The sequence below is a fragment of the Tripterygium wilfordii genome, chromosome 2, assembly GCF_013401445.1.
Source record: "Tripterygium wilfordii isolate XIE 37 chromosome 2, ASM1340144v1, whole genome shotgun sequence".
NCBI lineage: Eukaryota > Viridiplantae > Streptophyta > Magnoliopsida > Celastrales > Celastraceae > Tripterygium > Tripterygium wilfordii.
The window spans coordinates 9,847,530-9,868,778 of record NC_052233.1 but is presented as its reverse complement, the minus strand read 5'-3'; the positions used below and the strand labels follow the sequence as shown (position 1 = coordinate 9,868,778).

Below are 21,249 nucleotides of genomic sequence, written 5' to 3'. Positions count from 1 at the left end.
GGAAGACTTCCTATACTATCATTGCTGCTGTTATTTCCAGATTATTGCTGCTGTTAATTTCCACAATTATCAACTCGCAGAGTTTCATCATTTTATTAAAATGCAATAAGGGAAACTTCGTCTTCTTTGGGCTATGTTAACGGAGCGGCACATTCTCTTGCTCGACTGTTTAAGAATTTTGATGGCTTACGAATTTGGAAAGAAGAAATCTCTACTTGTACTTCTGTTTTAGTTACTCATGAGGCAGAGTAAACCCCTTCTATTACATGTTTTCAATGACAATTATTTTCTGATTTAAAAAAAAAGAAGCTAATATGAGCCTTTTTCAGGCCTGCTCATTTGAGTCCTACACAAGGATGCCACTAAAAAGCAAACAGAATGAAAAGATGTCAGAGAGATGAAGAAAGGAATTTGAAAAACATTGAAGAAATGAATCTAGCAAAGTATTTTTATAAAGCTATTAAGTAAGGAATCAAAAGCAAGCATTCCATTGGAGGGAAATCTTTAGGCATTGAATTTGAAAACTTTATCAAAAGATATCACAATCCAACAGAAGAAACTAAAAGCCATGGTTAGTATGTCTTCAGTGACAAACTATGTATAAAAATTGATTCTTTAAAGACTTGATGAATACACTTGTTGTGTCACTGCTACATATCCACTGCGCAACTTGTTTATACGGAAACTCAGAGAAGATTCAGAACCAAGACTGGTCCACAGAAGAGGACTGTGACTCAGTTTCCAAGTCCAGGAAGGGGCAAACCTTTTGAACAGCCTCTCTTCCAGGACCGAATCTGAAGAGATTAAACCGAAAAATGATTGACAAACCGATGGAAAGATATGTACAGAAGAAGGGGAAAATGTCACATATAAAAAGCAGCAACAAATGTACTTTACGGGGGGAAATGGTCACGTAAAACTCGACGTCCGGCACCATCGCCCTTGCAGGTAATCCTCTAAAGAAACACTTTGCTCGTTGCTGCTAATAGAGAATGAATCATCCTCTAACTCTAGCAGTGCAAGATTTATATGGGATTGGATGTTAGTGGGAACTGCGTCTTCATCCATCTCATCAACTTCAGCTGCACTTACTTGTTGCCTGGCCCAATTTGTCACCTGCTCATCACCTTGGAGGAGTTTCAAAACCTGTGTCAGCAAGACATCAGGAAATAAATAAGTACACTTCTGGAATTATACAAAATCAATAACATTCAGTAAAAGAAGACTCACAACGGTAATTTGAGGGCGGGATTTGGGTGAACGCCTGATGCAAAGGGAAGCAGCTAACACCATTCTCTCGATCTGGCCGTAATCATAGCTGTTGCTTAAACGTGGATCTAGCAGTCGGGAAATTTTACTGTCCTTTAGAATAGGTCTTGCCTGCATGGAGACGAGCAAATTTCATGTAAAAGAAGGAGAAACGAAACAATAAAAAAAACCATCAAACAAATTGTCATTATGTCTCTTTTCAAAATGGTACTGCGTATATTGGCCCAATACTCCTGAGTTGGTGGCAAAATTCTTTAGTAATTTCACAGAATTTCATAAAGTAGACTTTTTTTTCCCAATAAGTATGCTGTTCCATAATTTATTTTCACATTTTAGCGAGTTATTTGTTGTACTTACTATCACTTCTCAACCTCCGAACGTGACCCATTTTCATACATATAACATTATTCTGTGACGTACATAAGCCAAGAGGACATATCTTACCCACATAACAAGGCTCCCCTGCCCCTTAGGCTGCTCATCACATATTGGCTTTCTACCAGAAAGAAGCTCCAGAAGTACAACACCGAACGCATAAACATCCATTTTGTCACTCACTTTGCCATGCATGAAATACTCTGGTGCCAGGTAACTACCACAAGAAAAAAGGGTTACCAGGTAGTATACAGAAACACAAAAACTACAGATAGAAAAAGAAAAGTGCGTACCCAAAAGTTCCTGCAACATCTGTGCAAGTTATGAGGGATGACGAAGTTGAGGCCCAACTAGCAAGCCCAAAATCTGAAAGCTGAAGAACCAAAACTAATAATAATGAGCACACACCAAGAAGCATCAAATAATCAAGCAGAATTATTGATACATTACGTACCTGAGGCTCGAAATCTTCAGATAAAAGAACGTTAGATGATTTCACATCTCTGTGGATCACAGGTTGGGCAGAGCCATTATGTAAATATTCCAGTGCCTCAGCAACACCCACTGCCACTTTATATCTCTCTCTCCAGCAAAATGCTTTGTACTTACCATGAAGATTCTCCTCTAGGCTTCCTCTTGATAGAAAATCATAGACCAGGGCTAGATTGTTGTTCTCAAAACAAAATCCAAACAGGGATATTATATTCTTGTGGTGTAATTGTGTGATGATCTCAATTTCAGAGACAAACTCCTTCAATACATCCTCAGATGGCTTCAAGATTTTTACTGCCAGTTCCTTGCCATCTTGGAGATATCCTCTGTAGACATAACCACTACCGCCTTTACCAACCAAGTTCTCTGGAGATAACAATTTGAAAATAGTTAAAGGAACATCCAAAATTGTTGAAACAACAAATTAATATTAGAGAACATATACTAACCAGGCTTGAAGTCGGAGGTTGCCATTGAAAGCTCCTTGTAGCTGAACAATCTACATGTGGATGAGTATTTCTCATGTAGACCTAGCAATTCTTTAGGAATTTCACTTAAGTCATGGGAAGGGGATACAGGAGACCGTAGAACCTCAGAACCAACTGGCACAATTGCACCATTCTCCCCATCCAAACTAGAAGTATGATCTTCCACCGCATCAGAATTATTCTGTTTTTGATCCGGGTGAACATAGGAAGAAGGGTATCGACTTGGCAGTCCTAGTACCCACTGAAACACAGACGTCTTCTTTGTGGGAGATTTCTTTGCCAGTCGCGGCTTTGGTAAAAATATATGTTGAAGCAACTGCCAACCTTGCTTCGACTCAGGTGAATATGAACTTGAAACCAACTCACCTGTTTGAAATGGTACTATAGCCAATGAATTATCCTGACCACCATCACTTTGTGACTTCTCACACAATTGAATTCCATAATTCTTTTGCAACACCGGTGCCATCGCAGAACTTTTGCAGTTCTTTTCCAGAGATTTGCTTCTGCTATCTGGATCAGATTTTGGAGAGCAAATCCAGTTCTCCTGACTCAATTTCACTGCAGCCATAACATCAGTTGCATCTTTCAGTAATTTCAACTTCATGATTCATAAGCCAGGAAAAAAAAAATTTGATGATTCATATACCATCACAAACTAATATCAACTACTGAACCACATGATAATAAAACTAAGAGGAACTAATCATGCAAATATAAAACAACCAAAACAAACTTATCCAAATCCAGATGAGGAAAACAGTTGCTACTTTACAAATGATGTGAATGACTGTTACCTGCTTCTCTTTGGAAAACAACTTTGCTGCTATCAAAAGCGAAAACAGAGACATTTGAAGACAATTTTCTGGCGCAATACTTTGCAACAGAGATTGATGACCGGATCGTATGAGGAATCTTAGAAATTCCGACAACTACTTTAGCCGCACCAGACGCTTTGGCTTCTCTTACTAGCATTTTCTTTACTTTTGATCCTCTACAGACTTTTAGCTTCAACTCTACCTGCATAATTCACCCACCACAATAAATCACACCCCAAACTAGGAAAAAAAAAACAGTGAAATCATTGAGAATGTATGCGAGATCAAGATCTACATATTCACTTCATTTTACCTTATTTTCTCGTCAAACAAACCGTGAATTACAATGACTTCGTAGAGATGATACAACAGAATTGGCCAAAATTGTTTTGTGCGTGTGAGATTATGTACCTGTTTTAAGCTGCAGAAACCTTCATAGACAGACAACACTGAATCGAATGTCTTCACCAGAGAGAGCAGCGACGATGGACCCTCTAACGAAAAAAAAATTACACAAAATCAACAACAATAAAATAAAACTCACAAGTTTTACGCAATTCCAAAGAAAGGATGCAAATGTTACCGGCGATGGAATCGAGAACGTGAACAGCAGTGACACGGTCACCAGGCTGTGCGACCTTGACCAGGGACCACGTGAGCAGCTCCCTGCTCGCTGAGTCCAACTTCACCCCGACCACCACAACCTCCCCTTCATTTCCGCCACCTCCGCCGGCAGCACCATCGACTTCAATAACAGTCATCTATCAAACCCCGTCGTCGTTTCAGCTGTATTGTTTTCTCCCTCTGGAAAATTGGCTTTTCTCTCTCTGCAATGCTTTTTGCGTTCACTCTCACTCACTGCTTTGTGTGTTGGGAAGCGAGAGATCGAATCATGTTCGGAGATTTGTGGACTGGTCTTTAACTGTTTTAGAGAAATGTTAGGGTGTACTCGTTAACATGGTTCTGGTGTAGATTCGACATCTGAACCGTAGATATAGATACTTTTCGTGCGAGATCTACGTCTATGAATGAAGAATATCATGGATCATGGATGTCGCTTGCACTCGTAAGAGGACAAAAAGAAATGACGCAATTACGAGACGAGAGGGGAACGATAGAATGCGGTTGATTTTAGATCGTTAACATGAGCTTGAGTATAGTAAAAATAAGGTTAATTATATATTGAGCAATTTCATCTATTATAAATAATAAAATTGATAAAATAAGGTTAATTAACAAATTAGAACAGAACCAACGAGAGGTGACTCAATTGGTAATCGATTGAGTAAGGCATATGTGTGCCCAAGGTTCGATTTCAATAGCAAACATATTTCTATGTAGTATTTTAAAAAAAAAACAAATTAAAAGACAAACAAACTAATCTCATAATTAAGTTCATTATTAATCAGATATATTCTATAATGCATATCAAAAGAATATAAGGAAAGAATCATAAAATTGTCTCACAATCATCATTCATCAATATTGCTTGGATAATAAGTCTTGTGAAAATTCCATAAAAAACAACACGCAAATTATATATACTACAATTAAAATGCTACTTTAGAAAAAGAAGGGAGTAAAGGTTATACTAAAAAAAATTATAGTTAGCATGTGATAATGGAGTGCAGGGTTGACATTTCTTATGCCTTGGCCAAAGTGGTTCTCTTAATTAATTAACTTTTTTATTTTCTAATTTCTCTTTAAAATAAATAATTTTGTGTATATTCACATATACATATATACAATCATTTTTTATACAAACATCAGTGAACTTTAAATTTTTCTGCCTTTCACCTCGGCCCTTACCAACGACTAATATTAAAGACGAAAAAAAGATGTCACAATCGAGTTTGCAGTACCCATATGAGGTGAAATGGATCATAACCGAGTCTAAGTCTTGGGTGACATTTTGAGCCGGCGGAGGGGTGGATTTTGAAGTCCTTTAGGCGACTGATCTATTGATGGTGTTGGTTGTTGAAATGATGGCTCGAAAGGGCGGATCCAGGTGATTTTCGCTCTGATGGTTTGCGACTTCCAAACAATTTTTTTGACTAAACCAATGTCGTTGGTGGTCAGGTTTTGCTTAAGAATGTTGGTTTTACATGTCTGTCGATGGTGGCTTTTCCAAATTATATATTTTGTCATTTTAATCAGTTTTAATCGCAAATCATTGATCAGATCCAAACGGTTGAAATGAGTGACCCGAAAAGTCTCGGGCCATCCGGCATAGGACGACTATATATATGTGTGTGTCTGTGTCTTGACTAATTTGTCTACATATGGACCCATGGATCTATCAATTTGTGCTGGTGTTAAATGTGACAGTACAAATAAGAAAAAACTATGATTTATAATGCTATTTCTTTATTTAAAGATGGAGTGGGACAAAGTTGTGAATGAGGATATGTGATATGTCCCTTTAAATGTGGACGGTCTGTTTGTCAACACCTTCGAATTAAATTTGAACATGTTATTTAGAGTAAATAATCAATTTGGTCACTGAAAGATGTGACTCGTTTCAACTTAGTCATTAAGTTTTTAAATTTATCAATTAGGTCCCTAATTGTTGATTCCCTTGTCACGGCAGGTTACTCACAGACCAAAAAATTACACGTGGACGTCGGAGTGCCACATGGCAGTTTTTGTACAATCAACGCTGACATGACATTTTTGAAGAAAAAATAAAAAAGGTGGAAAATATGAAACAACATAGAATCTGTTCAAAATATCTCCATAATCATTCATTTTTATAGTGTAAATTATACTGTAGATTTTTCAACTTTTTCCTTTTTTTTTTAAATGTCATGTTACCGTTCACTGTACAAAACTGCCACGCGACATTCCGACGATCACGTGTAATTTTATGGTTGATGAGTGACCTGCCATGAGAAAGAAATCAACAATCAGTGGCCAAATTGAGAAATTTTAAAACTTGATAACTGAGTTGAAACGAGTTACATTTTTCGGTGACCATATTGGCTATTTAGTCTGTTATTTATGTTCCCAAAAACAATGGATTATGGTGGAGAGTCTCCCCTTGGCCAATATTCATATGGTTGTATTATGTAAATTACAATTACTTCCGTAGCTGTGTCAGTTGTTCACTCACCCATTAAATGGTGGGTTCGAATCCTACCCTCTCCCGAAATCCAATATTTATGCAAAATCAAATGCACACAATTACTATGTTAAAAGGAGGGAAAATGTGGCGGAGTTTTTCATTTTTAGTTGGCATGTCATATGGATTATGAAACTAATGGATATCAAAATTTATGAACATATATCATTTTTCTAAAAAAATTAACAAAAAAAGAAAACCAATGGGAAGCCAAAAGGGTATCAAGGCCCGAATCGGCCAATCACAGATCATTACGTGGGCCAATGTGAAAGTGCATGGGCCCAACCAAGTCCGCATTTGGTGGGACCTACCATTTTCTCACGACACAAAACGACCGCGGAGTGCACTTTGGTCGGTTTATGGTTTGTCAACCAACACTAATGTTTTTTAATGGCACAAAACTCCCAACACTAGTTTGTTGCTAGCATGTGCCGCATGTCCACATCCATAAGGACAAATATCAAGAATCCCACAAGCGAAACAACCAACCATATTGTTTGCTTTTTGGAGTTCCAATTTCCGTTGTAAAATTTTAATTCCCATTAATACATCATATTACCTTCACGTATGTTTCGCTTGAACCGAGTCTCAAGTCACTAAATCCATGAAAAAGCTTGGATGTATGTTTGATTGTTTAAAGATAGGCTTTGTCATTATTATTTATCATGTATATCATACAAAATATCTTTGTCTTATCGATGTGGTATTATATGTTGCGAGAGATCATGGGTTATAGAAAGATTCATGTGAGCTTCAATGCTACAAGATCTGTGAATAAAACATTGCTTGATATGTGATGATCAGCTCGTATTTTGCACTTCTTATTAAAAAAAAAAAAAAAAAGATCCACTCAACACCTACCTCGTCTGTACGGAAACATCCACAAATCTCAACCACTTGGAAAATCGATCGTATTTCTCTGTTCTTTTTAATGGTTGATTATACTGTTTAATTGAGCCCCACTTAACATAATTAATAATCTCTAGAAAGAAAAAGAGAAAGAAATTGATTAATTTTGAAACTAAAAAGATAAGTGCAGTTTTTTGCATAACATGAAGACATGATTGCATGTATTATATACCATTATTTATTTATTCTTCCACTTACAAGGAATCAATTGAATCACGCACCACGTATAGTCAATAGTGTGGGTTTGCGTCCCTCCCATGAAGCTGCACTTGCGAAAATCAACTGTTAATAAATTCATAAAAATAAGTAATAATTGTATTGTGGACCCAAAAATCTACGATTAATGAAATGTAGAGCGAGAGTTTTGACAATCCTGCAAATAACACACTAGTTAGACCATGAAACTTGACACCAGTTTAGTGTCGACCAGGGAAGCTTCGACGATCAAGTCAGTAGACGGTGAAAGGAGCATCTAGTGAGAGAAGTGAGAGGCTTTTAGAAGAGAGAAGGAGAGTAAAAGATACCTCAAATGGTCGAGAAAGCTAATGAGGCTGGAGCCTTATGTATTTATAGTAATGAGGTCATATGAGAGGCACATTTCATATGAGTTGACAAGCATTGATTAGGCCTTGGGTCTTTGAGGGAGTTTCCTGGCGATGAGTTTTGAGCCTTTGAGAAGTAGATAGCCTACCCATAGGCTCGTGGACTTGACCATAGCTCTCATGGGCTTATGGGCATTACCTAAGCTCTCGTGGGTCTTGTTTGGGTCTTATTGTTGATCGAGACTCTCGTGGGTCTTATTGTGTTCAGCTCAAGACTCTCATGGGTCTTATCGAGCCTAAGACTCCCTTGGGTCTTGTTGGGTCTGCCTAAGACTCTCGTGGATCTTGTCTGAGCCTTGTTATCGATTGAGACTCTCGTAGACCTTGTTGTAGATCATATTTATTGTAGACGGTTTTTGACCCATACAAATATCAATAAACAGCACAAGTTAATGTATAAACCAAAAGGTCATTCAACAAACTAACATATACACTTATTCTAACCTCCCCTCCATCTATATTTATTCCGATTGTGCATCTTCTCCTTTCTTATAAACTAAAACATGGCCGGCCTTAGGATTGGACCATGTGGTGTGGTGTATCGGCCCATGGTATTATGTTGCTGGGCCGGCCGCCAGTTTTACAATTTGTGGGCTAAGAGCCTAAGACATTAGCAGATTTTAGCACTTTAAAAGAGTATATATATGTTCTTAAATATATTAATCAATAATAAACTGCATGTCCGATAAAAAAATATATATATTATTTTTATTTTAGAAGAGACTCACTTTTTGAATCTCTACAATATTGATAGAGTTGAATGTTAATGTTTTTCCAGTACAATCCACATGCAAAATACTTCGATTCAAAAAAATTGTTAAATTAAATTTTTGTTTAAAAAAAGAGTACAGTTGAACGTTGGCAACCAAAAATAAAAAATTGCTACACCAACCTTCGAGAGATTAATTAAAACAGTTGAATAGGTTTGACAATTGAGATTTGAGAATATTCATCCACCTTGTAGAAAACCAAAATATATAGGGAAAATAATAAAAATTTAGAATCAACGAATTAGGGAAGGATCTTTAATTATCTTATTTAAAACTTGTCAAATTGTGAGCATTATTTATCATTATCGTATTTACAAGACTTGAATTATATCCTTCAACTTGCTAACAATTAGTATAATAATTATTATTGTTCTTCTTGTTGTTATTATTATTTATTTTGTGGTGGAATGTTTCATGCTTAATGAAGAAATGTAGACATCGATGGTTTATATTTACTGCTGCTGTCACATACGTGGGGCCCACACGCAGTTGTCCAACTAGGACCTGCGCCCCTTGTATTCCAAGGAAATTAAAGTTGCAAGAATGTGTCCCCATTGTGTATCGTTTAGGGGTGTGAAACGGTTGGTTCGGATCTTTTTTTAAATTTTTTTTACATAAATTTAATTGACGGTTCTATTATTGATGATTTGATCGGTTTTTTGAGTTTTCTGTTGGTCCTTACTAATATATATTTTATAATAACCAACCAATCTATCAATTTGGCGGTTGGTTCGGTTTGAGGAATTTTTTTTACATCCCTAATACCGTTGACTTGCAATCTAATGCATGATCTTACCAATTTATTATGATGATAAAAATAGTTCATGCACATTCAAAGCAACGACTCATCTTATATATATCTTGAATTTTAATCATTTAACTTTTATTTATGAGAAATTTCATTATTTTATATATCATGTCAGTATTTGTGGCATCCAATTTTATACATAAAAAAAGAGAGATAATTGCAATTTGGAAATTTCAAATACAGCCATATACTGTAAACATTGACTTCTCGACACCGACCGTAACATGGAGGAGTACATTGAATTTTTAATAGTCTTATGAATCAACTATCTTAAATGTTGACATGGCCGCACAAGATTTTATATGAAACATATGCGTTCATTTGAACATTTATTATAATTGGGACAAAAAATACTGTGATTCTTAATATTTTTGTTGAATTTTTGATAGATTTTTATTTCATTTTATTTTATTTTTTTCAAAACCCAACACTTAACAGTCTAACACAAATCCTCCTTCAACCTTTCGTTGTGCTTCTGGTGGTGGATTCTTTTTGCTTTTCAAGTTTTCTTGATCGTTTTCATGGCGATTTCTCCTTTTCCTTTTCTCTAACCTTTTAGCAGGAGCTGATAACGTGAGACGATATTTTTGCTGCCAGTTGACAGTCCAACGTTCATGGAACAGGTCCACACAATTGAATGAGACCCTAAAGAGTAGGGGTGGATCTAGAAAATTATCTTGAAGACTAAAAAATTAACGGGGGAAATTTTTTTAGAGCTATTTATTAATATGTCAATAAAAAGTAGTTAAAATATAACAATTTATTATTATGAGTATGAAGTCTTACGATATAATTTTCAACTCTAAGATTGTGTTTGTATTGAGAGATTTGGAGGAAAAACAAAAGAAGGGAAATGGAAGGAAGAGAAGAGAAGAGAATGGAAGGGAAAATATATTTATCTCTCTCATATTTGAATAGATAAAAAAAAGAAAGAAAATAAAAGTGGTTTAATTTATTAATTTATCCTTCATTTTTATGTTTAAGTATTTATGTATAAGGGTAAAATATGTTTCTAACTTATAAATAACTTAATAAGTTATTCATTCCTTCCAAATGACTCCATTTTGGAGAAGAAGAATTTTGACAAAAATTTAATAAAATATTCCTCCCAAATCTGCTCAAATCACTTCCCTTAATTTTTAATAAATTATCCAAATAAGAGAATTAGAAAGAAACTCCATGTCCTTTCTCTTCATTTCCTTCCAAATCCCTCAAACCAAACACACTCTAAGAGATCATGCGGATCTCAGGCTTTGAAGAAAATCAAATGGAGATGGGGCAAGTATTCTTGATTCAAGTATGATATCTCGTATGAGGTTTAAGGGAAAGATGATATGATTCATGTGAACTTGTGAAAAGTTTGGCTTATTACGACTTAGTTTGTATTAAACATACATGAATTTATTTGAGATTTAAGTATATTTAATACTTTTTTTTTCGGAAGTTAAGGGTGGGCTTGAACCCACCCTGGGTTTACACTAGTTCTTGATCCACGTGTACAGTTGCCATGTGGAGGTGCATGGTCCATGACTAGCTTGACCAAACTTGATGTACCTTGGAATGCAATTTACTAGCCTAGCTAAAATAATTAATCCCCGGGAAGGTGAGCTGGATTAATCACAAGACAGCACATGGATTTGTCATATGAAGTTTCAGACAATACATGTCAGAAGAGAAACGTAGTAGACGTTAGGGATGACAACGGGTCGGGTACCATTCCAATTAAGAAATACCAAAACCGTTTCCATTTAAGATACTCTATACCAAAACCGTTCCAAAACCATTTAAAAACCATTTAAATTTCCAAACCCGGAACCATTTCATAAACGTTTACCATCAAGTACCCGTTTACCATTTAACTTTTAATATTTTTATTTTTTTCTTTGATGATTATATTAATATAAATTAATATTGAGTATGGTTTATATTAATTTTCATTTTATAATTCAAATTAGCCTAATTTATAGTTTTATTCGTATGCTTCTATAAATATATATGTTTTGATATGCTTTATTATGCTATAATTTAGTATCCTAACAGTATACCTTTATAGATAATCTATAATATTATTACTATTATGAATCTTTTTAATAAACGGTTCGGGTACCCTAAACCAGGCATCAAAAACCAAACCCTACCCTAAACCATGACGGGTTTGAAAACCAAAACCAAAACCTTTTCCAAAACCTATAAGATCGGTTTTCGGGTTTTAAATGGATTGAGTATCCTGCGGATAGTGCTCAGATCGGTTTTTTTTGCCATCCCTAGTAGACGTGTATATTTGGGATTGGGGGCTCCAATTAGGACTTTAATTCTGTTCAAACTGTTAAATCATGAATTAAAATATGTGATTAAGTATTTTAGTATTTATAATATTAGAATATGGTAGATTTTGGAAAAAAAAATATAAATACTAAATTCTGAACTTTAAACCCTAAACACTAAAAATTAGTTAACCCTAAGTCCTAAATTCTCAACAGTCATTTTCAACTTCTAAACTTTAATATGTTATTTAAAAAAAATCATGATTTAACACGATTTTTAGGGGAGAATTGAAGCCGGAATTGGAGCCCCTCCCATCCTGTATTATTGATAGACGCATTAATTGAACACATGACAATAAATGTAGAATCAAATGTAGAAATAAACTTGTTAAAAAGTGAAAATAAATAATCGTGATTAATTAATTAATCAAAGCCAGCGAAGTAGCATTGTATTGTCCATCCCCAAGTTGCATTTTTCTATTCTACATAGTCGGTCAATCTAGAGATACAAGTCGTCGCTCTCATTTCCCTATATAAGACATTGCATCATAATCCCAAAAACAACCACCTTCCATTTACACATACATAGAAGAAATACTGTTGTGAAAGCTGCTAGCTAGTCATGGCTTGTGAGAAGAGCAAGATACTTGTATTTGGTGCTACTGGTTATCTTGGCAGCTACATGGTGAAGGCCAGTGTATCATTGGGTCATCCGACCTATGTTTATGTTCGTCCGATCAAATCGAAAACCGACGCGGCCAAGTTAGCCGTTCACAAGGAACTCGAATCCATTGGGGTCACTATCTTCCAGGTAATATTTTTCTGTACGTTATTGGCTATGAAGTTGGAATTAAAGTAGCATTTTATATGTTCATTGATGATTGATGCATGCTTTTAACAGGGAGAGTTAGATGACCACGAGAAGCTCGTTTCCGCTTTGAAACAAGTAGATGTTGTGATCTCCACTCTCGCGGTTCCTCAATATCTTGACCAACTCAGTATAATTGCCGCTGCAAAAGAAGCAGGCAATATAAAGGTACAAATCTCGCTCTCCTGATCCACTTAAACTTTTAGGATGATTGGTGTTTACTTTTGTCAAACCACTTGGGTGATAGTCGAGTGATGAAGTTCTTTGGGGTCAAATCATATGAACTCGAAGACAAACCCTTGTGACCAAGTGTTAGGTTTTGGTTCAACTTATTCCGTCATTGGATTTGCTATCTGATAATTTTAAATTATGTGTCTTGATGTTCAATTGCAGAGATTTATTCCATCTGAATTTGGAAATGAAGTTGATAGAGTAAGCGGGGTACTTCCTCCCTTCGAAGCTTTGCTCGAAAACAAAAGGAAAATCAGAAGAGCGGCGGAGGCAGCAGGAATCCCGCACACTTATGTGTCCGCAAATGCATTCGCTACATATTTCATTGATTACTGCCTCCACCCACATGACAAAAACCGTGACGAAGTCGTTGTCTATGGAACTGGTCATACCAAGAGTACTTTTTTTCTCTTCTCCTTCTTATCAAAAAAATCAGATTTAGAGAATCACACATAAATAATTGACTAATTAATTTGTCTTAGAAAATCAACTCAAACACAAAAAATTAATATTGTCCACTTTGGTCGAATCCCGCAAAACTTTGTTCTTCTTCGACTATAGTCATTGGTTCTTACACCGAGAAAACGTGTTGGTTGTGTGAGAGAGACTTGACATTTGCTTTTATGTCACTCAGTTGGGTTATGTCAATCCGATATGAGATAAAATTTTAGCAATCCCCCACACTTGTAGGCTGGGTCATACCAGACCCAACAAGTGAACAAGTAGAAGTCATGTCCAAAGGGATCGAGTCTTAAATCCGATATCATGTTAGAAATCTAAGCTCAAACTAATATTTTTCATCTTTGGGTCAAAAGCTCGCACAACTATGTTCTTCTTGGCCCTTCGCTATTGGTTTTTAGACCCAGAAAATGTGTTGGTCTATAAGTGACTCGATTAGGTTATGACAATCCGATGTGAAATCAAATCTTAACAACTTGTATATGTGTTGATGTTCTAATTGATGCAGCCGTGTTGAATTATGAGGAAGATGTCGCAACATACACATTGAAAGCAGCGACGGATCCAAATGTGCAAAACAGGGTCATAATCTATAGGCCGCCAAAGAACATTATTTCTCAAATGGAGCTAATTTCTTCATGGGAGAAAAAGACTGGTCGCACTTTGAAAAAAATCCATGTCCCAGAAGAAGAGTTGATCAGGCTCTCCGAAAGTAAGATTTTCATCTATTTTCTATGCAATTCTATTGGTTGTTACATCACGATTCATGCATGTATGCATACGTACATATTAAGTGTGTGTGTATATACACACACACACATTGAATATTGCATTGGATAGGGAACCATAAGCTTTGAATCTTATCTTCTCCATTAATTATAGACAAGTATATAAAGTAAAATAAAATTATTGTATTGGAGAGTTGAAACAAAATATTAATTATTATTGTTTATGATAAGATTCAAGAAAAGGATGTGATTATAACATATTATATTGAGTTTAGTGTCGATTAGCATTGCGACTTTGATAACTATGTTGTTGCATATATAATATGTACCAGCCTTTACGGTGCGGTAGTGGTGATAAGAACCGTTATTTTTAATCTTAGATTATATTTTTTAAAATTGTTGTCACTACAAGGCCCCTCATTCGACTGCGAGATTCGGAGGCTCTGTAATTCTTAGAAAGTACAATTTTTATCTAATGATTTAGGAAGTGTGTGCATTGCATCACATTTTTATGTTTTCTCTATCATTGAATGTGAATTATAAACTCTGAAAAATTACAGAATTCCCTTGTCCCGTTTATCGGGGTCGCAGTCAAATACAATACTCAATTTTCTGGGTTCGTCTTTTTTTTTTTTTGACTATGAAAATTAGGGAAGTCTCGAAGAACATCGAATTAACAATTTTGTGAATTTGACTGTGAAATATTGGTGTTCTAAACCTTCAGAATATTCGATTGCCGGGTCTCCACATGATTATTGTGTACACGCGCACACAAAGTACATAAAAAGGAGCCTAATGGGCCTGCCTTGGCCCGTCGAAGTCTGTCAAACTATCTAGACAGCATTGTGGGCCTGGATACTCAAATACGGGCCTGACCAAGGCACTAATTAGGCCGAAATATTATTTCAGCCCAACCCGTAACATAAATTCTCATAAATATTGTTGTATTTTTGTGTTGCAGCTCTGCCTTTCCCAGATAACGTTCCAGTGGCAATCTTGCACAATATATTCATCAAGGGAGACCAAATGAGCTTCGAACTTACTGAGAATGATTTGGAGGCTTCCAAGTTATATCCTGATCACAAGTACACGTCCATCGATAGCCTCCTCGACATTTGCGTGGTTAATCCTCCTGATGCCAAAAGAGCTGCATTTGCTTGATTTTGATGCTCTTTACTGTTCTAAAGACTCAATGTTTGTGTAACACTCCCATCTTGTTTTTTATAATAAAAATAACTTAACGAGTCTTCGGTCTTATTCCCATCCTTGAGGCCATGTGCTTGCTTTAGCGCAACTTAATTTGTTGTCAGTCGGGAAATTTTCTGTGCAAATAGATGTGACGACACGAGTTTAGATCCATATCAGTTATCGAAAGCTTGTTTGATATCATCGGTCACCACAAAAAAAGTTGCTGCTTCTCATTTTTTTTTTTTTCCTTTTTGGTTTTCCTTCAGTGCTCATTTGTATAAACAATGGAGAAAAAAATGAAGAGATAATTTGATTGTGTTGTTTAACTTGCACATTTTGGTTTAAACTGTATTTTGTATCCGTTCCTCTTTTCGTAATTCGACGCATCGCATCAAACACGACCTTATTGATTTAGAAGTGAGTTGGAGCCTTTTAACTTCAAACGGTCCAAAGCTTAATTCAATCTAAGTAAGGTGGAGTTATCCCTCCCTCCTTAACCCTCCTCACTTAACTCTCTGAAACATCAATTCAAACAAAACTCTTAATATTTTATCTCACAATTTATAATTTAGTTTATTTTTCACAACTTATAAGCTCTTTTTTTTTAAACAATTTATAAGCTCCACAAATGCACCCATGACCCTAATCAATCAGGTCCAGGTCAACACAAATGAATGAGGCCCTAACGTGTAGGGGCGGATCTAGAAAATTTTCTGAGGGGATGCTTGGTGCATAGGAGGGAACCAAAAGATTGACGGGGAAAAAATTTTAGAGTTATTTACTGATATGTCAATACAAAGTAGTCAAAATATAATCATCTATTAATATGAGAATGAAGTCTTATAATATAATTTCCAACTCTAAGAGACCATGTAAGTCCTCTGGTTTTGAAGAAAATCAGATGGAGAAGAGACAAATTTTCTTGGTTCAAGCATGATATCTCCTTTAGGGAAAAGATGACGTTATTCATATGAAATTGTGAAAAGTTGGGCCTATTAAGATTTAGTTTGTATTAAAAATATTAAAAATATATATTTTTTTCAGAAAAATGAGGATCGGCTTGAACCCACCCTAGGCTTACATTAGACCGCTCTTGCTAACGTGGCCACTCCAAAAAAGGCCAATTTTAACTAAGAACCATGTGGTAGCACTGGTTTTTGGTCCACGTGTATGGATTGCCATGTGGAGGTGCATGGCCCATTATTGCAGCTTCACCGAACTTGACGTGCAGTTGGAATGCAATTTACTCGGCTAACAAAAATAATTAATCCTCGGGATGGTGAGATGGATCAATCACAAGACAGCACATGGCTTTGTCAAATAATGTTTCAGATAGTTAGAAGAGACATAATAGACGTGTATTATTGGGATTTTGGGGCTTCGATTCCGACTCTAATTCTCTCAAAATTATGTTAAAATTATGAATTAAAATATGTGATTATACGAAATTTTAAACCCTAAATTAAGCCCTAAATATTAATTTATAAACTCTAATATGTCATTTTAAAAAAAATAATGGTTTAGCATGATTTTTGGGGATAATTGGAGCCGAATTTGGAGCCCCTCCTATCCCGTATTATTGATATATGCATTAATTGAACACAACAATGTATGTAGAAATAAATGAAGAATTAATAAACTTATCAAATAAAAAAACAATGTGGAAATAAATAGTCGTGATTAATTAATCAATCAAAACCAGCGAACTAGTATTATATTGTCAATTCCCAAATTGCATTTCTATTCTACATAGTCGAATATGATTGGCTTGTGAATTATCCACCGGATATTGATTCTCTGATTATAAGGGATCAATGTTGGATCTTGTAGTTTTTGCTCTCAATGAAATTTGCCTTCTCAAAAAAAAAAAAAAACAAAGAAAGATACAAGTGGTCGCTCATATTTCTTGATGGGATTATTGTTGAATAATCCTGCCCAGGATCTCAATTCCAAATAAAATAATAAGAATGGACACCATTATTTTTACTTGGAAAACCCTGCACAGGGAAAAACCACGGAAAATACAATTTATTTCCTAAATAAATTGTATTTTGTCAAAGAATGGGATGAGAACTCTTTTGCACTCCCAAGTTAACTAAGTATACACTAAAAACTCAAAAAAAACCTCTATCTTTCAACACCCCAATTAACCCTACCAATTCTCCTTCTCTTTCTCCGGTTCTCATTCTCTTTCTCCAGGTCTCCTTCTCTCCTTCCCCTTCCCCTTCCCCTTCTCTCATTCTCCTTCTCTTTCTCAGTTCCCCTTACTTTTCACAAGTTCATCATATGCAGAAGAACCTCCTTCAATCTGGACAAGATTCTCTGCCGGCTCAGTACTTTCAAAACGGGTAAAAGCCCCAAATCTCGACAGACCTGTACAGAGACTGCCTCGAAGGTTTGGCCTCAAGAAACAACAAGAGGGTCAGCCATCAGAGAACCAAAAATTGGACAATAGGACTCTTTAGGGGGCTCATCCTGGTCGGGTTTTGGTGAAGAAGAAGAAGTAGAAGAGCGGCGGTAGAAAGAGATTTTCCACTGTGCGTGTGTGAGGAGAATATGGAGATGGGCATGAGAGGCTCGTCAGGTTTTTTTTTTTTTTCTTTAATCTCAACCGTTGGTGAGATCCAACTGCTGAAATTATGGGGTGCAAATTATAAAATTAGACAAAAAAAAATTGAAATTAGGGTGTACTCATAAATATTATAAATATTATGTCTTTGGCTAAGATTATTTAGAATGGGATGTGTTTAGTTAAGTATGAGGTGTAAATAGTCCTCATCAAGAATGGACCTCTTCCTTATCAAGCATTAAAAACTTGCTTAGCAAGCATTAAAAGCCCGTTGCTGTTCCCGGACCACTCATCCCGTCCTTCACCTTCGCCCGGCCCGGTGATTGTTATTGTTCATCTGCATGCATGGTCACTAGCACAGTAGCACAAAAATATCTTTACCGACATCACCTATTGGCTGAGTTCTATCCACCCATTTTGGTTCTCTCCTTTTCTCATTTAATATGGCAAATCAATTGGCTTTTATGGTGGGCTCCACGTGGGGTTGTACTGGTGTCACCACCCTACATTTCCCTATGTAAGAATTGCATCAAAAACCCCAAAACCAACCACCTTCCTATTACACATACATAGAAAGAATACTATTGTGAAAGAAAAAAGGAGAAGAAGCTAGCTAGTCATGGCTTGTGAGAAGAGCAAGATACTTGTATTTGGTGCCACTGGTTATCTTGGTAGGTACATGGTGAAGGCAAGTGTATCATTGGGTCATCCAACGTATGTTTATGTCCGTCCAATCAAATCGAAAACCGACACGGTCAAGTTAGCCGTTCACAAGGAACTCGAATCCATTGGAGTCACTATCTTCCTGGTAATATTTTCTCTACGTTATTGGCTATGAAGGTAGAATTACTAAAGTAGCATTGTATATGTTTATTGATGATTGATGCATGCTTTTGACAGGGAGAGTTAGATGACCATGAGAAGCTCGTTTCCGCGTTGAAACAAGTAGATGTTGTGATTTCCACTCTCGCGGTTCCTCAATTTCTTGACCAACTCAATATAATTGCCGCTGCAAAAGAAGCAGGCAATATAAAGGTACAAATCTCGCTCCACTTAGGTGATAGTAGAGTGATAAATTTCTCTGGAGCCAAATCGTATAAACTCGAAAGGTTCTTAGTTCGATTCCCACTATTGTGACCATAAGTTGGATTTTAACCAAATTTACCATGTCTTGCGAAACTTTTTTGCTATCTGATAATTTTAAATTATGTGTCTTGACGTTCTATTGCAGAGATTTATTCCATCAGAATTTGGAATAGAAGTCGATAGAGTAAGCGGGGTACTTCCTCCATTTGAAGCTTTGTTCGAAAACAAAAGGAAAATCAGAAGAGCAGTGGAGGCAGCAGGAATCCCGCACACTTACGTGTCCGCAAATGCACTCGCTGCATATTTCATTGATTACTGTCTCCATCCACATGACAGAAACCGAGACGAAGTCGTTGTATATGGAACTGGTCATACCAAGAGTAAGTTTTTTTTTCTCCTCCTTCTCATCCAAAAATCAAATTTAGAGAAAATTGACTATTTTGTTAGAAACCGAAACCCAAATATATTAACAAAAGCATGTTCATTGTGTGAGAGGTGTTTGACCTTTGTTTATATGTCATTCAGTTGCTTATGCCAATCAAAGGTGCGATAATAAGTCTTGACACACTTCCCATATCTTGTGAGCTCGGTTATACGAGGCCTAACAAGTGGATACGGATAGAGGTCAAGCCCAAATGGGCCTAGTCTTTGCTCCGATACTAGGAAATTCAAGCCCAAACACATCAACAAATATTGTCCCCTTTGGATCACAGGCCCGCATGAATTTGTTCCCATGCATCGTCTTCATAGTACTTAGGAAGATAAAAAGCGTTTGTGGTGTGAGAGGTGTTTGACCTTTGATTATATGATACTCGGTTGAGTTATGTTAATCCGACGTGGGGAGAGTAAGTGTTAGACATAATTAATTTCAACTTGTATATATGTTGATGTTTTAATTGATGCAGCCGTGTTGAATTATGAGGAAGACGTCGCAACATACACATTGAAAGCAGCGACGGATCCAACAGTGGAAAATAGGGTCATAATCTGTAGGCCGCCAATGAACATTATATCTCAAATGGAGCTAATAACTTCATGGGAGATGAAGACTGGTCGCACTTTCGAAAAAACAAATGTTCCAGAAGAAGAGCTGATCAAGCTCTCCGAAAGTACGTGAGATATCATTTATTTTCTATGCAATTTTATTGATTGTTACACCATGATTCATGCATGTACGCATACGTACACATTAAGTGTGTGTGTGTGTGTATATATATATATATATATATATATATTGAATATTGCATTGGATAGCCAGCCTCAGCACTACAAGATAAGAACCATGAGATAATATGATACTATGATATGACGGTTCTTTGTTTTTCATCATAGATTATATTTTTTTGAAAATTGTTGTCACGACAAGGTCCCTCGATCATCCGCCTAGCGGATATGTGGGCTCTGAGTGTATAATTCTCATTTAATTGTTAGGTAGGTGTGCTGCATTGAATAACACTTCTGTATTTTTTCCACTAGACTTATTCTCCACCATTCGAACGAGCCTAACGAACCTGGCTTGTCAAACTAACAAGACCACATTGTGGGCCTGGATTCTCAAATATGGGCCCAATATGTACAAGCCTGCGCACAAGTATTTGTTCACGGGCGTAACCAAGGCACTAATTAGGCCCAAATCATATTTCAGCCCAGCCTTGTATGATAAATTCTCATAAATAATGTTGTATTTTTTGTGTGGCAGCAATACCTTTCCCAGATAACATTCCTGCGGCAATCTTGCACTACATGTTCATCAAGGGAGGAGACCAAATGAGCTTTGAACTTACTGAGAATGATTTGGAGGCCTCAAAGTTATATCCTGATTACAAGTACACGTCCGTCGATAACCTCCTTGACATTTGCATGGTTAATCCTCCTGTTGTCAAAAGAGCTGCATTTTCTTGATTTTGTTACTCTTTACTGTTCTAAAAGGCTCAATGTTGTTCAAATAGTTATAATTATGAGACGGACACAATATAAATTTGTTATCGATATGAGTTTAAATTCGAATCATTAGACTTACACGTATGGAAAAATTTTCCCAGACAACAAAAAAGTCAAAATCTAAATGTCTAGTCACAAGAATATTATTCCCAACGTGGTTGTCTGGTATTTATAACAATATGTTAATTAGTCTTCGGTACTTACTCATTTGGTTTCTCTGTATCTTTTTCTCTTTTTGATTTGTCTTTGATGCGCTGAACACT

The 21,249-nt window shown here is 36.2% G+C and overlaps 3 protein-coding genes across 4 annotated transcripts; 2 read left to right on the top strand and 1 right to left on the bottom strand.

Moving 5' to 3' along the window:
- Nucleotides 1-599: 599 nt before the first annotated feature.
- On the bottom strand, nucleotides 600-4,318 carry LOC120006567 (serine/threonine-protein kinase PBS1-like). 2 transcript variants are annotated; one of them, XM_038856641.1, is made up of 9 exons: nucleotides 4,026-4,318; nucleotides 3,854-3,936; nucleotides 3,422-3,644; nucleotides 2,586-3,185; nucleotides 2,099-2,502; nucleotides 1,938-2,017; nucleotides 1,714-1,861; nucleotides 1,231-1,380; nucleotides 600-1,146 (listed from the first exon to the last, which is right to left on the bottom strand). In XM_038856641.1, exons 1-9 carry the CDS (start codon nucleotides 4,201-4,203, stop codon nucleotides 910-912), a joined length of 2,103 nt encoding a protein of 700 aa, XP_038712569.1. In that variant the 5' UTR covers nucleotides 4,204-4,318; the 3' UTR covers nucleotides 600-909. The 2 variants fall into 2 exon arrangements, with proteins under 2 accessions (XP_038712569.1, XP_038712574.1); XM_038856646.1 differs by having other exon boundaries at nucleotides 600-1,127.
- Nucleotides 4,319-12,502: 8,184 nt separating this feature from the next.
- On the top strand, nucleotides 12,503-15,457 carry LOC119982416 (isoeugenol synthase 1-like). The gene is made up of 5 exons (XM_038825780.1): nucleotides 12,503-12,727; nucleotides 12,818-12,952; nucleotides 13,178-13,412; nucleotides 13,983-14,186; nucleotides 15,164-15,457. Exons 1-5 carry the CDS (start codon nucleotides 12,539-12,541, stop codon nucleotides 15,361-15,363), a joined length of 963 nt encoding a protein of 320 aa, XP_038681708.1. The 5' UTR covers nucleotides 12,503-12,538; the 3' UTR covers nucleotides 15,364-15,457.
- Nucleotides 15,458-18,502: 3,045 nt separating this feature from the next.
- LOC120012245 (isoeugenol synthase 1-like) lies at nucleotides 18,503-21,006 on the top strand. The gene is made up of 5 exons (XM_038863585.1): nucleotides 18,503-18,767; nucleotides 18,860-18,994; nucleotides 19,191-19,425; nucleotides 19,951-20,154; nucleotides 20,745-21,006. Exons 1-5 carry the CDS (start codon nucleotides 18,579-18,581, stop codon nucleotides 20,945-20,947), a joined length of 966 nt encoding a protein of 321 aa, XP_038719513.1. The 5' UTR covers nucleotides 18,503-18,578; the 3' UTR covers nucleotides 20,948-21,006.
- The last annotated feature ends 243 nt before the right edge of the window (nucleotides 21,007-21,249 follow it).